The sequence below is a fragment of the Strigops habroptila genome, chromosome 9, assembly GCF_004027225.2.
Source record: "Strigops habroptila isolate Jane chromosome 9, bStrHab1.2.pri, whole genome shotgun sequence".
NCBI lineage: Eukaryota > Metazoa > Chordata > Aves > Psittaciformes > Psittacidae > Strigops > Strigops habroptila.
In genome coordinates, this window is record NC_044285.2 from 28147155 (window position 1) to 28162290 (window position 15136).

Below are 15136 nucleotides of genomic sequence, written 5' to 3' on the forward strand. Positions count from 1 at the left end.
TTATCACGGAGGGACATGGCCCCAGCCTTCGGCTTAGCAATGAAAAAGGCTTTTGAAAGCAAACGTAACCTCTCCCCGTCCTCTCCGCAGCCTTGCGCTGAGTCCCTCTGCCAGTTAAAAGCATCTCTTTCCTCGAGGCTGAACGGGGCAAGATGATGCTTCTTCCTAAGCTGCTTCATAAAGAACAAGATGTGGCAGCTCCTGCTGCAGGCCTGCGCTGTAGACAGAGGCCTTGCGGAGGATGTGGGGCTCCAGCAGGACATGAGGCATCAGGGCCCTCGGCCCATGGAGAAGCTGGGAATTTGGGAATTGGGTGTTTTGCTCCATGGGTTCAGGGCAGTTCATGGTTTCTTTTGTCCTTGGTCTCCTGTGGCTGCCTCCCAGCCTGCCTTTGGTGCCTGGGGGTTGTCTCCTGTCCCCTCCCTGCAGAACCATCATACACCGTGGAGGGAAGCATGTGGTGGTAGCTGTAGCGGGTTGTTCCTCCTGCTGCACTGTGGGAGGTGGGAAGGTGTGGTCCATCAGGAGTGAATTCTTGCTTTTTGCCCCAAAAGAAAGTCCTTTTGGGGGGTTCCTTGGGCAAGCACATGGACAAGGCTGCTGGAAAGGTCGATGGGGACTCTAGGGTAGCTTGTACTTGCAGACTTCAGTGCAGATGCAATTGGTGCTGCTATTCCCTGGGCTGGCAGCAGGGTGTGGGTCATTCATACCATCCTCATGGAGACAGAAAGCGCTTCTTGCTCATTAGCAGATGTGTGGTTACTCCTCCCTTCGTCCTTGCAGAGCTGGTAGAGAAGCCGGATGCTTGCGAATGGCTGAAATGGGAGGGAAGAATGTGTCTGAGTGCTTAAAAATAATCCATCCAGCTGCATTTGCGGCTAGCAGAAGCAAAAGGCTCTAGGAAGGTGAAAACTGATGGCTATTTTGTGACAGTGCTGTTTTAGATGTGGATGGGGGACCTGCTTTGTGCCTGCTAGTGATCTGCCTCAGGTCTGAGAGCCTGGCCATACCATGACCTCAGCCTTGGTTTTTACTGATTTTGCTGATTTTCCCTGCTTCCGTGGCTGGCTGTGTCCAACTCAAGTAGGCTTCCCCCCCACCCCTGGTGTCTGCACTCCTCAGATGCTCATGGGCAACTTGGGCCCTGCCATGGCTTAGCCAGCCGTGCAGGTTTGGCTCTTTCCACCTCCCCTCCTAATTCACTCCAGCTCTTAATTGCATTTGCTGCTACTCTTTGAACTTGCTCCAGGTTTCCTATCTCTGGTAATGAGGTGCCTAGATAGAGATGCATTAATCCCGGTGTCCTGGCAGCTGGGAGGCGTGAGGAGGAGCTCCCGGTGCAGCTCCCCAGCACTGCCACACAGGAGCTCTGGATGTGGCCCCATGTGCCGTGCCTGCTGCCAGTGCCACTGGCAGGGAGCTGCCCAAGTGATGTGTTCTTGAGCTGAGCACTGGCTTCATCCTTGGACACAGATCTCCAATTCATTCTCCATGAGGTGTTTGGGGGTGGTCCCGGCAGCCCTTTCTGTGTTGGATGGTGTGTGGGAGAGCAAAGACCTCCAAGCAAAGCCTTGCTCGGCCTTTGGGTGCTCTCCAGGCAGCTGTTTGCAGATGTGATGGAGAGCACCTCGGCCAGCCAGTGCTGTCGTGTTTTTCCAGGGTATTTTCTCTTGCCCATCCCTCTGCTAAGTGCCTGGGCATGGCCACAGGATTACACCTCTCTTGGGAGCCTCTTTAACTCAAGCAGATCTCGTTTGATGAAGATGTTGAAGTAAAAAGCAAGGTCCCGGTAGATGTTTGCCCCATAAATCTGATACATTTGCTGTTTATTGTTAGTCTTTAAGCCCTTCAATCCATTTTTGATGTAATAATGTTCATAATCCAATCTAACGCTTTTTGGCAGCAGGATTCAGTGAGACCAGATATATTACCCTGAGTGTTTCTTTAAACCTCTTGTCTTGCATTTCTGTTTTTAGACGCAATTAGACTTAACCTGGCAAGAATTATCTGTTGTAAACCATTGGATGTGTGCTTCGTCCCTGGGCCTTTCTACATCAGCATTTTTCTGTAGCTTGCACTTCATCATGGAGAAGGGGTCACCTATATACTGCCAACTGCCAGAATAATCCTTCCTCCTTGTTTTCAGGACACGTTGCCATACTTGCTTTTCTGGCTGTACTCCTCCAGCTTCCGGAATAGCTGCTGTTGGTTTGGGAAGCCTCTAGCCCATGCCAGCATGTGTGAGAGTGTCTGTGGAGCTGCTTGAGCTCTTTCTGCAGCCCTTGGTATTTAATAATTTCCTCTCTGGTTCCGTGTGTCCCGGCAAGTGCCGTGGATGGGTGCCATGCCGGGGGGGCCGGGTGCAGCCCCCCGGGGCGGTTTGTCAGCCCGCCAGCTCTTTGCTGGCTTTCTTTGCTGATTGCATTTGAATGTGGCCACTTTCATGTGCTCCTCATCTTCCGTCCCACAACTTGTTTGGTGAAGATGAGTTGAAAGCAAAAGTGCTGTTTGATGCCATGATGAGAGCTATGAACTTCTGCTGATAAAAACCCAATTAACCGGCTTCCTCATTCTTCACCCAAATGGGCTGGTGCTCTGCAGATGCATTGCATCCTTGTCCCACCAGCTTGCAACATACCTGCAGCAACACAGAAAGCCTGGGCAAAGCAAAGCTGTCCTGGTGGCATAGCTGTCTGGTTTTTGGGGGACTGGCTTTCCTCCTCCATCCCTCTCTCACTGGGAGCTGGTGGCAGAGCATGGATGAGACCCTCTCCCTGCAGGAGATGCTGCGTGGGAGCCAAAGGGCTTGTGCCAGAGACAAATGGGTCTCTAACGGTGTTCCACTCCCAGCTTCAAAGCCCAGGCACTGGACATGTCAAACCCAAATAATGGCCCTTAGACAACACGCGGTTCCTTGTCTTGGAGGCTTGTCTGAAGACCGTGACCACAGTAAATGCGATTTTGTTGAGCCCTGTCCCTTAAGCCTCTGCCTCTTTTCTCTTCTCCTCCTCCCTCCTGACCTTTGCGGCTCAGCGCTGTCCCCGGACAGCCCCTGGCAGCTGATCTCATAGCTCAGCCTTTCACGGCCCTAATAGGGATGAAAAGCCCTAGCAGAAAGGGCCGGTGTCCTGCACCCAGCCAGGAGGTAAATACCCAGTGCTTTGATCTGCTCCTGGGCTGGGGAGAGGGGGGCCCTGCCTGCAACAAAGACCCTGGCTGGGGTCCCAGTGCCCGCTTAACTCTCTGGCTGCTGGGCAGCCTGACCCCTGCCTGCAGCTCTTGCAAGGCCAAGGGCTCTCCCCACTGCAGGGTGCCGGGCACCAGGTTGTGTCTGCCTGGGTCTTTGGGTTGCCTGCACCTGAAGATGCTCTTCCCCAGGAGATAGGGTTTCCAAGAGCATCTCTTTAACACTGACATGACCCATTAGGAGAAAATAAAACATATTTAACTCCACAGTGCTTCTGAAAACTGAGGTGCCGTGCAGCCTGGGTGATGGCAGCAAGGAGGTGACATCCAACTGGCACCATGCATTGCCTGATCCTGCTGTGCCCCCCCATGCTGCTGGGATGGTGTGACTCTCCCTTTCTCCCCAAAGAGGTGCTCCCTTTGCAGCTTCAGTGGAGGGCCAACGCTAAAGCAGTCCCTTTGGTGTGGTGCATGCCTTGGCCATGCCTCTGCCCCCGTCCTCTTCCTCCCCTTCCAGCCTCTGTTCCCTCCGGCACATCTGCAGCAAGGTGGCACAGGGATCCCAGGAAATCTCTTGGAGCTGCAGATGCATGGACTGTGGTGGACCCTGCTCTTCAGTGATGCTCACCTCCGTACACTGGAAGAGATTAAAACTTGGCTCCTTTTGGACTGAGCTTTCAGGAAGAGGCTTGAAAGGCAGAAGAACCCTTCAGCTTGACGAAGACTTGAAAAACATCCCAGCATACAGGAGCTCCTGGAAGGGCTGTGCAGTAGATAACTTCAGGCAACTACTTCCTTGGCATATTTTTTTTTAATAACCCATTCTTCATCTCTCCCCGGGCTTTTCCCCTGACATCCCCGTTGCACTCTGCTGCTGCTATACCTACAGAGTTTTTTTGATGCCAGAGTGCTGGGAAGAGGCATGCAGGCACCACCGCACCTCCAACCTGGTGCGTTGTAGCTTTAGCTCCAAGCTGGGCTGCTGATAGCCTGAGATGCTCAGTGGTGGGTGCTGGCTGTTGGATCAAGAGCATGCTGGGGGCTGCAGAAAGCAGCCACACTTGGAGTGTGAGACGTTTAGACCATGAGACATGCAGGGTACGAGCGGGTTTGGCATTAATGAGTTGTGATGTGCAGCCCTTTTCCATCTCTATTTTCTAATGATCTGTGCTTTGAATGCCTCTTGACCAGGCTGGCTGTGCTGGGGAGGGCTGCCCAGGTTGTGTGTGGCACCTTTAGAAACATGCCTTTCTGAGGAGAATGGGTTTTATTCACCATTTGACGTGTCTTTGCCTTAGGAGCGATGGTTTTTCTGCTGCTGCTGTGTAATGACTGTGCTCTTTGATCCTGCCTGGCAGCTCAGAGTTGGTGTTAACAGAGCTAATTGCGAGCTGGCTATGGAGGCTGGTGGGGAACAGCAGGGCCTGGGGGTGGCTGCTCAACCCTCTGCAGTAGGGGTCAGCCGTAACTTGGGGGGCAGAGAGGGCCGTTCCTTATCCTTTACTGTGCAAGGGGATGAGTGCTCGTCTGAATAGTCGGGCTTGTTTAGCTTATATTGGAAATGTCTGGATCCTATCATGGGATTGCTGTCGACAGTTAAGTCCATGTGCTGAGGTCCTGGAGAAGAGGGCTGGAACCACCTCCTGAGGTCCCGCTGGAACCCAGGGGCGATGTGTTGGCTCTGCAGCCGCTATCCTCTTGCTGGGGCAGCGCGGGTGCTGCTGTGCTGCTCCCTGGGGAGCTGTGGGCACTGCTGTGCAGAGGTGTTGTGAGCTCCTGCTCCAGCTGCCATGGGATGAGGTGCTGTGAGCTGAGGGCGATCCTGCTCTGCGCTGGGTGCAGTTCCGGTGGGTGCACTGCAGCAGTGGCTGCATCCACCATGGAAACAGTGCCTGGGCTGACTCCTATCTCGGCCATGGGATTATTTGCAGCTCTGCACCAGTGTGAGCTTCCCCGCTGCCAGCAGATTCCTGATGTTTATGCAAAGTTTACCTTTAATTGCAGTTGGGTTTCCTCCCGGCCGTCCCACAGCACACCCTGAGCTCCTGTCCCTCGCTGCTGCCCTGCGCCTCCTTGGCTCCCCAGCTCTCCCAGGCAGCTTGAACTTCCAGAAGATTTGCACATGAATCAGCCTTTCCCATCCCTTACAACTTGGATTTTCCTCTGGGCTGCTTCCATCCGGGCAGCGAATGGGTGGCACTATCCCCCTGTGCATCCCTCTCCATCCCCTTCACAACAGATTTCACAGTCAGTCATAGATGTTTTGCTACCTAACTGAAGAGATTTACACCCTGTTAAAATGCAATGAGTGCTTTCCTCCTCTCCTGCTCTCAAAGGGGCCCACAAATGACTCTGGCAGAGCATCAGGTGGAGAATTACATGGCACTTTTTTCCTGACCTGTAACCAGTTGCTTGGGGCTACCACAGAGATTGTGTAAATAAACTTTCTCTTCTACTGACGCTCTCTGCTTTTGGAAGGGGATGGATAGTCCTGAAGACAAGAGGCTTTATTTAGTGTCCCAGTATCTGGCTGTGCCTGCTCCCTGGCAAGGGATGGGGACACTGGGAGCTTGCATGGCTTGTCCACGTGGATGTCTTGGCAGCATTGGTACAAAAGGGCTTGGAAGCAAGTAAGCAAGCAGTGGTCTTGCAACCAAGAAGTGCTTTCTGGCCTTGATGGGGTTACCTGCAATGTAGTCGTGACTCTTAATTATGATGCTAATTAGGGTTGGTTATAATCTTTCCATCAGAAAGCTGTTTCAATGGGAAATTAGGTTTTCACTTAAGCATTACTTGTGTTTAAAGTGTTGTCTTCTATGTAGTGCTTCTCCCTTTGCCCCAGGAAAGTACCTGAGACAATCCCAAACCAGCACTTAGGTCTGGCAGGAGTGCTGTAGCACATGAGGATGAGTGTGGGTGTGTGGTATCCTCCCTTCGTAACCCCTTAACTTACCTGGTGGTGCCGGACCTGCGCTTTGAGAATGCTGCTCTTCATAAGGGATGGGGCTGATCTAACATTCTTATTTATCTTTGTGTGGTGCTGACCCTGGCCAGGCAGAGGTGAACTCCATCCCAGCCAGCCTTTCATTCCTACTTCCAGAAGTGTGTTTGAACCTGGTGATTTTCACATTGTGGTGTGTTCGCTGGAGCAAGAGGCATGTCTGTGAAGTCCAGGTTCCCCAGGGCACTCAGCAAGTGGTGTGTCCTCTGCAGTCACCTCGGCTGTCCCCTGCTTACTGTGTCCTTGGGGAGGACAGAGGTGAAGCCGTTGTGCCTTGGCTGGCAGGAGGGGACCAGAGCAGCACACCAGGCTTTCCTTTTAGTGGCAAAAATTTGTAGGGTTTTGCAACAACACTAAACGACTATAACAAATTCAGCCTGAATCAGCACCATTAGGTTGTTTCCTCGTGCCTTGCTTGGAGACCCACCAGCGCTTGGCCATACTTGCTTGCTCCCCCTTGATGGAAGGACTCAGTCCGAGGTTGTCGCATGGATGCTGGCATTTCCCTCTGCACTGCAGGGAGAGTCATGTGGGTTTATATATAAAATCTATTTATTTAGCCAGGCAATTCCAGAGCTGGGCACATGATGCTGGTGGGTGTTAGCATCCTGCACCCCTCCAACCGCACTCGGGTGCTCCAGGGCTTCCCAGGAGGATGTGGCACTTCAGAGAGTCAAAATCCCTGGCAAACACTGCGGCAATAAATGAGACTGTTGTGTTGGCTGGCAAATGGCTTTGCCGTGTGCTCCTCTAGCTCTGTGGTGAACATGGGCAGATGGGCTGGTACGGCTGCACCCATGGGAGTTGGATTGGGAGCGTGCTGCTCTGCTCTGGTGCTCGCAGCTCCCAGCTGCATCAGATGGTTGAGGCTGTCGGCAAAACCAAGCCATGGGCTGGAGGTTGCTGCGGAGGCAAACTGTGTGCCCGTACCTGGCTCTGCATGCAGAGCGGTGGGAGGCTTCATGGTGATGCTGGGGGAGCAGCATGGCCCATGAATCTCACCCAGCGTGCCATTGCCCAGTGCACGCTGGTGTGGGTCCCACTGCTGCTTCTCCAGCAACCTGTGGTGGTCAGCCCCTCAGTTTGGTGGGGGTAACCTGTGGGACCTTTGCTTGTCCCCAGCGGAGGCGGAGATGGGGACAGGGATGGTACTTCCATGACCCCAGGAGTTGCTGTGCTGCAGGCAGAGGGAACTTGAAAGCAACTGCTGGTTCATGAGGAGGTTTGCCATTCAGTACTTTGAAACCCCAGCTCCGGCAGTCCTGGGACAGGCTCTTTAAAACAGCTCCCCTGTTTTTCTGAGCTGTTTATGGAACCCTGAGACAGTAAACCACAAGGAGTAAGGAGAAGGGTGCAGATACCAAACAGGGAGGGTGTTGCTTGTGAAACTCTGGTTTGTGCATCAAGTATCTCCGCATGTTTCCCACTCTGTGGCAACGGCCATTCCTGTGCACTGAGCAGCCTGGAGCAGAGTATTTTCCTGCCAAAAGGAGTTTTTTGGGGGGATAATGGAGAATAGATGATGCTGGCAGCTGCCAGGCGGGCAGGCTGGGGATCCCTGCCTGTGGTGGTCATCTGGTGCTCACTGGGGATGGTGGGGAGAAGGACCCCAGGGCTGTGCGGGCTGTCTGCAGGCTGGTCTGCAGTGATGGTCTGTAGGTGTGGAGGACAGAGAAGTCCCAATGGGCACTGTGACACTGGGCCCACCAGTGTCCTGCAACACTGAGGAGAGTGCACTCCAGGGCATCCAAGGTTGGTGGCACGGGGGAGGATCAAGCTGCTTGGTCCTTCTCCTTCCATAGCAGACTGTGAGGCTGGAGCAGCTCTTGGGCTGCCGGGAGGGTGTGTGAAACCCAAGCCTTGCACCTCCTGCAGCCGTGCAGGGACGGGACGGGGCTGGTTGGCTTGTGCACACATTTCTGGGGCTGCAGGGCCCCTTCCCGGTGCAGCTGCCTCTGGGCTGGAAGGCTGCTGCCGGCCCTGCTGGCAGCCTGTCAGCGTGGGGCTCGGCTCCCCCCGCGCAGCCCCTGCCCTTGCTCTGGCAGCCGACCCAGTGAATGTGCCGGAGCTGATGGGAAGGGCTCGGGGTGATGTGTGCGGCGGGGGGGATGGCGGGCTCGTCCCCCTTCAGTGGGGCCCAGCAAGGAAATCATAGTAATATTAATAATAACAGTGATACCGTGAGCGGTGGCTGCGTGCCCCTGCTGCCTCCCCGCTCAGACAGACAGGAGGAGGAGGAGAAGGGGCTGTGACCAAGCCACAGGGCATTTGTGTGCAGTGGAGCAGGCGGGTGCCTCTGCTCGGTGACCTGGCAGCAGCTCTGTGGGTCTCTGTTGTGCCACCCCTGGCTGCGATGGGAGGCTGAAGGAGCCTGGTGCCCATGATGGAGCTGGGCACCGGTGCAGCACCTCTGCTGATGCAGCACCCACACCTTGGTACTGAGGGTGCATTAGGCAACATGAAAGCCTTTGAGGAGGGGGAAGGTGGTATGAGCTAGGGTTTTATTTTAAATAGAGTCTGCTCGTGGGTTCGTGCAGGGATCTGCTGGCACAGTGTGCGAGCACACCGGGGATGCAAGGCACATCTTCAGGGTCACGCATAGGGTCTTTACGTGTGCCAGGAGGAGCTTCCAGCCTGGTGTGGGTGTCCTGGCTGAGCTGTGGCTTATCTGAGGCTGCCCTGCACCTCAGCAGGGTCGGTATGTGACTTCCCACTGCCCTATCTGCTCCAGTGGGATTGGGGTCAGGCTGTGGTGGCACCCCAAAGCCCTGGCAGGCAGCGGTGGTGGGTGCCACTGGGATGCTGCTGCCCCCGCCTAGAGCTGTGTGATGGAAACGTGGATCTGGGACAGGTCTGGGGGTGAAGGGGAGATCGCAGACGGGCGCCCAGGCTGCGTCCATGCAGCGCCTGGCTGGGTCTGCAGCAGGGCTGTGGTGCACAGATGGAAGAGTAATTAAGAGTAATAAAAGGAAAGAGACTTGGATTCGCTACAGTCTCAGCACTTTAATTGTGCTTTGGGGCCCAAATCATAACGGAGTCCTGCTAGAGGGAATCCAGAAGAGAAACCAAACATCTTGCTCTGTCCAAAGCTGACCATTTAAGAGACCCTTGCCTTCATCTGCTGCCAGGTATTACTTCCAGAGCCTCCCATCTGCCAAAACCCAAGTTCTCGTTTGAAACATTTTAGGGAAGGAAGAAAAGCTGCGCTGACAGTCTGAGTACTAGTGGTGGAGTGGCAGAGTGCAATGCGCTGAGGACAGCATGTGGCTCTGCTTGCTGCTGGGGGAGGAAACATGGGGTCGTTGGGGCTCTCCTTCCCACAGAGACATCATCCCATCTGGCTGGGCTGTGTCACCAGGCTGGGATGTGGAGTTTTGCTGGTCTCGTGCCTGAGGACCGAGCTGAATCATGCCGGCAAGTGGATGTCGTGCCGGTGCTTCCATGCAGGCTGAGCATCTCTTCTAAATTGACAAGCAATTACATGGTTAATGGTATCAATGTTAAATCCTCATCACTCAGCAGCCCGAGGCTTAATGCTTCATTAAGGCAAAGGCATCTAATAGCTCTCAGGACTGGGAGCTGCCTTTTCTTTAAGCCTGAGTAGAAGTCATCTGTCCAGAGGCTGCTTTTGCTCTCCTGGTCCTATAGCCAGACTGTAAGTCCAAAATGGAAGGGGGGCATGAAGATGCTCCTGTACACTCCATGTTGCTGGGGCTGGCTGGACCAAGCCTTACTGATGTGATGGAGCTCCACATTGCAAGTGTGGTGTATGGAGATCACGGCTGTCGTTTGAGACCTGCCATTTCCTATTCCCCTGAGTGTCCCTACTCCCTGCCTGTCTTTGTTCATCATTTCATAGCTCTGCCTTGTGCTACCGTCCTGCAGCCACCTCTCCCCAGGCTTGGGGCTGCCTCTCGCCTCTCCCTGCAGCCGCTGTGTGCCTGTGGATTTACCTGTTTCTCCCTTATGTTACCGTGCATTTATTGGCGCTGAATTTCATCAGCCGTTGAGGATCGGTGATGCCTCTGCCCTCCTGTGAGCACAGCAGTGACTATCACAGACACTTTGGGCTTCGTCTCGCTACTCACCAGGTGCCTCCCGGATCACACGTCTCTGCTGGAGTGGTGCTGGCCTGATCCTGTGGCCTTCTGCTGGTAAATCTTCTGCTGTGAAAGTGAGAAACGGAGTGGGAGGATCAGCTCTCCAAATCTGAGCCTTGCAATGAAGCACAACAGCGGAGCCTGCAGTGCCCATGGGTCAGCAGGGACTCCCGGCTGCAGCCGCCGGCTCCTCACCTCTGGACCCCCGGCTCAGCAACGCATCAGTCTGTCCCGAGTGTTTGTATAAAACCTGCCAGAAGCTGCACTCTTTTAGCCATTTGGATGGGATTATGACTTTTGGAAGCCCAGCCAGCTGTGTGGAGCATCTTGCTTTGCTTTGGCCCATTTTGGATCCGTACAGAACGTGGTAAAGTGTGTCCTTGTTTCAAGAGGCTGCATTGGAAACTATCGCCATGGATTTTGGAAGTGTTTTGACTTTTTAACTGCCCCTTTTTGTGTTACTTCAAGTAGCTGCTTCATTTTTTTCATGTGGTTCCTTTTCAAAGCTGCTTTCTCCCATCATCATTATTATAATTAGAACAAGAGGAGGCTTCTTGAACAATGTCCTGCATGTGGCGCAGGAGGAAGGATGCTCAGCTGTGTCCCCTTGCCTGTCCCCGTGGCTCCAGCTGCCATTCCTCTGTCATGTTTGGATCTTTAATGTTTTTGTTGTATCCGAATTCAACATCTCCGTGTTATTTTGGAGGAACTGCTATCTTCTGTTACCGCGTCCTCTACCTTTGCAGGATCTCCTAGTTCCCCACTCTGGAGCCATACTTTGTAGATCATTTTGATATAATTAGGTTATTACCTTATAAATAAGACCTTATGAGGTCTCACAGAGGCTGGTTTTACAGACTGCTCTGGTTTCCTCTGCCCCGCTGTGTTGCAGTGTGAATGGGTGAAGTCTGTTGGAGATGGAGCAACGGATAGCATGGGGCTGGTAAGCTGTTGATGGAGCTGCTTCAGGGCCACGAGCTGGGACGTATTGGCTGATTTCATCCCCAGACCAGCGCCTCTGGCCTAGGAGAACTGGACTGCTGTGCCTTCTGCTGGAGTTAGCTCCGTGAGATGTTTATACGGGGAGTTTGAGCCTGTTCAGGTTAAGAAGAGCTGTAGGGGGGCGTTTCTCCGCATTCCCAGGCGTTTGCGTCGGGATTTGTGCTGACAGTGCTCCTGTCAAACCGCCCGGCAGTGAATCCCAGATGCGTGGATGTACGGCTCCATCCAGGGAGCTGCTGGCAGGCGAAACCCCGCCGCTGGAGAGGTGATAACTCAGCAAACAGCCCAATGACTTTCTGATTAGTAAAACATTTGCTGGTGTTTCTCACGAGAGCCTCGATTGCACAGAGGCGTTTGGACAGAGCTGATGGACTTTGAGCTGCATCCCGGTGTGATCCAGGCTCGCTTTCCGGCGTAGCCAGCATCGAGTGCTCATTGAGGCACCCAAGGGTCCTGCTGTGGGAAAGCGAGTGCAGAAGGAAAAGAAAGACCTTGCTCCATATCCCAACCTCTGCCCATCACCTCCTCACCAACATCCAGTGGGGTCTGATGGATTTGGCCCCACCAACCATCAGTCACTCTCCCTCCCCAAACCTGAGCTTTTGTGGGGTGGAGGCGGGAATTGGGCTGTGCAGGCAACCTGAAACCCCAAGGCTGAGTTTTGGCATTGAGCTGCGCTGTGCTGGCCAAATCCTGCTTTGCTTCACTGCCTTGTCTCTGTAAAACTATCCCCATAGCTTCGCGATTCTCCATTGCACCGCCTTTCCTAAGCCCCACTCATGCTGTATGCCGTCGCCATGCTCCTCCCGGGGTTTATTACTTCCCTGGGTGAATAAATCCCTGTGCCTGGATTTGGCGGAGCATTGGGATGATTTGTGTTTGCTGTGATGGGCAGAGAACAGCCCCTGGTCTCAGGGAGAGCTGTCTATGTGCCCTGCACCCGGCGCATCAGCCGTCCGCTGGGCACAGCAACCGCAGGGCACTCGAGGGCCCTTTTGGGGTTAGAAGCAGCTTTTTTGAGTGTGTTTAGCAAAGTCTGTCACTGAGGTGCTTAATGCTGTAATCCTCTGGTTTGGGTTATTTTTGTCCCATGTACCCCCCCCCCCCTGAGCCATCCCCACCATGGCAGAGGGCTGGCGGGCACGTGGATGTGTGGAGGCCCTTCCCTGCGTGGTGGCAGCGGGAGACGTGCGGCTCCCTGAGCTCCCGCAGGATTGAAGGGCTTAAAAAAATCTGTGCCGGCTAAAGCAAAAAGTTAATGTGAATTTAACTGACTTCTGCCCTGCAATTAGAGCCACTCAACCCCATTGGGGCTCTGAGTTTACATTCTTTACTGAGGCACAGTGTGTAATTATATATGTATAATTTAAACTGTGCATATGCATGTGTTCCTATTATACACCGAGGAGCAAAGGAAATTATCCAGGAATTAAAGGGGGAGGAGAGTGCAGGCGTGGAGAATGGCTTGCTTGTGTAGATGTGGCAGTGAGGGAAAGCTGGTGGGATCACATCCTCACCACTGCAAACATCTTTAGAAGGCGCAGAAAACAAGAACTTGGTGTATTAAACGCTGTGGGTGTCAGACTGGGGCATGAAGAATTGGCCACAATGAGGGGTCAGGAGTGAACCCCCCCATGCCGAGCTCCTGCTGAGTGCCTGGGGACAGCGGGGACCTGCCCAGCGGTGTCCTTGCAGCTCCCAAAAGCCCTGCCTAATGTTCCTTCTCTTTTCTTGCAGCCACTTCCAATGGGACACTGGATGGCCTGGAGAACCGGGAAGGAGGGGTCTGCCAGACGCGCTCCATGAAGATTGTCATGAAAGTGGGGCAGGGTGAGTCCTTCTGCGCCCGAGGGTCTCCTGTCACTGAAGTGCCTTTCCCCAACAAAACGTTGGCCCCTGATCCAGGCCCCTGAACTGGCGTGGGGGGTCTGGGTTCAGGGGAAACTGAGGCCAGGCCAGCTGGTCCCTGGGAGCCCTCCCCGGTTAATTCAGCAGAATTTCATTTTTGGATCTTTTTTCTTCCCTTTTTTCTTTTGCCAATGCTTGCACATGCTTGGTGCGTTGGGATTAAAATGGAGTAGTTGTTCTGTGTTGCCTCGTGGCTTGTGTTGTGGTGGGAAGCTTGCTCAGCGTGGGACCCATGAACTGTGCAAATGCATCAGTGAGGGGGGTGGCACAGGCAGTATCCCCATGACCTACTGCGGGCCTCAGAGGGGTTCCAGTTGGGCATGCATCAGTGCTTGGGCTCAGCGTGGTCCTGGCAGCTCTCAGCACTGCTGGCCGCTATGCTGCAGGGACAGTGCAGGCTGATGGCAGCAGTGGGACACCAAGGGTACTGCCAGTGGTGGGGCTGTGGTGTGTGCTCTTCTCCTGGAGGGAGCTCCCCAACACCGCCCATCCCAAGCTGCCGGGTGCCTCCCAGCCCCAGGATGCCCCGGGCTTGTTTCAGCCCCCGATTCAGATGCACAGCTCCTGATGGCTGCTTTTCATTATTGTGTTTTCACTGTGGGGCCAATATTTATAATAAACAGAAGAAGCAGTGCTGCAGCCTTGGCAGGCTGCCTTCCCTTCCCGTTCCTCCTGCTGCCCGTGCAAGAAACTTGCCCCAACCCACACATGGGAGCTCAGAAAACAAAAGTGTGGGGGGGATTAGGGTGTGGAAGCTGCTTCCCACGAGCCCTGAAGCAGCTCAGCCTTGCTCTGCTGCTCTTGGCATCTCCCATTGCTCCTGTTGTCTCTCTTCACCCTCTGGGGGTGGCTGGCTGGGATAGTTGAGGCAGTTGGGGAGCGAGGAGCGAGCTGCTGCCATCCAGGTTGAATCTCATCCGTCCCTTCCCCTCTTTTCCACAGATCCGAACGCAGTGATCCCAGAGCAGCTGACGACAAGTCGGCCGAGCAAGGAGTCCGACAACACCGTGAAGATCGTCACGCAGAGCCCGCGCAGCAAGATCCCTGCAGTGGAGGAGCCCGGCAAGCCGGGTGAGCTTTGACAGAGGCACCCAGGGGAGGGATGGAGGCTCTGCCCGCCCATAGGGCTGGAGGTAGCTGCTGCCAGCAGGGCAGCTCTGAGCCAGGCTTGTAGCATGGATCCTGGGAATGCCAGGCGCTCCAGAGCGAGGATCTAAATGGGTTTACCATAAGCGCTGTGCCCATCTCTGCCATCCCTGCTGCTCACAGCATCTCCTTGCCTCAGCCCTGAGTCTTCTGGCCAGGGACCACTCAGGGCACAGCATAGGCAGCCAGGCTGTGGTGCGGAGCAGCTCGGGTTTGTTTTCCCAGCTCTGGTATGTCCTGGCAGCAGCTTCGCAGGGAAGTGCTGTTTCAGCACTCTCCTCCTCCTCCTTGCTGCCCATCTGTTCCTCACAGTACATCTGAGAGGGCTTGGAGGAGGTGAGGTCCTTGGGTTTTTGAGCTGAGCCAGTGTGAAAGCCTTTTGAAAGTGGTTTCCTGAGTTCCTGACCCTGCTGAGAGAAAAGTGAAATCAGATGAAGTAGGGAAGAGTCGCTCTTTTCTTCTCGCCTGGTATGGCCAGCCAAGCGCTGTCCCCTCAGGGGGCTTGGGGCTGCCCCAGCCTGGGGGTCAGGAGGAGGCAGGGGGTCAGTAATTGGATATCATGGGGCTCCAGGTATCAGGGGCTACTTTCACCAGATCATCAAGATCTGTTGCAGAGTGAAGGCTCCCAGAGTCCGGACTGGTGGCCACCCAGACCTGAGCAGCACTCTGCTCCATAGGCTGGGAGATGGAAAGGGGAAGCAGCAATCTGGGGTGGTGGAGAGGGCATGTGGTCCCTTCTCTGCAGATGCCAGGGCTCCTGCCTGCCCTGCATAGCGCCTGCAGGCTGAGATGA

The 15136-nt window shown here is 54.5% G+C and overlaps 1 protein-coding gene across 1 annotated transcript in view; it reads left to right on the forward strand.

Annotated features, from left to right (window-relative positions):
• The window catches only part of EFNB1 (ephrin B1), a 53745-nt gene that overhangs the window by 33493 nt on the left and 5116 nt on the right, over positions 1–15136 (forward strand). The window contains exons 3-4 of the mRNA XM_030497538.1: positions 13027–13119; positions 14140–14268. Of these exons, the coding sequence (XP_030353398.1) occupies positions 13027–13119; positions 14140–14268 (222 nt within the window). The remainder of the gene's footprint in view (positions 1–13026; positions 13120–14139; positions 14269–15136) is intronic.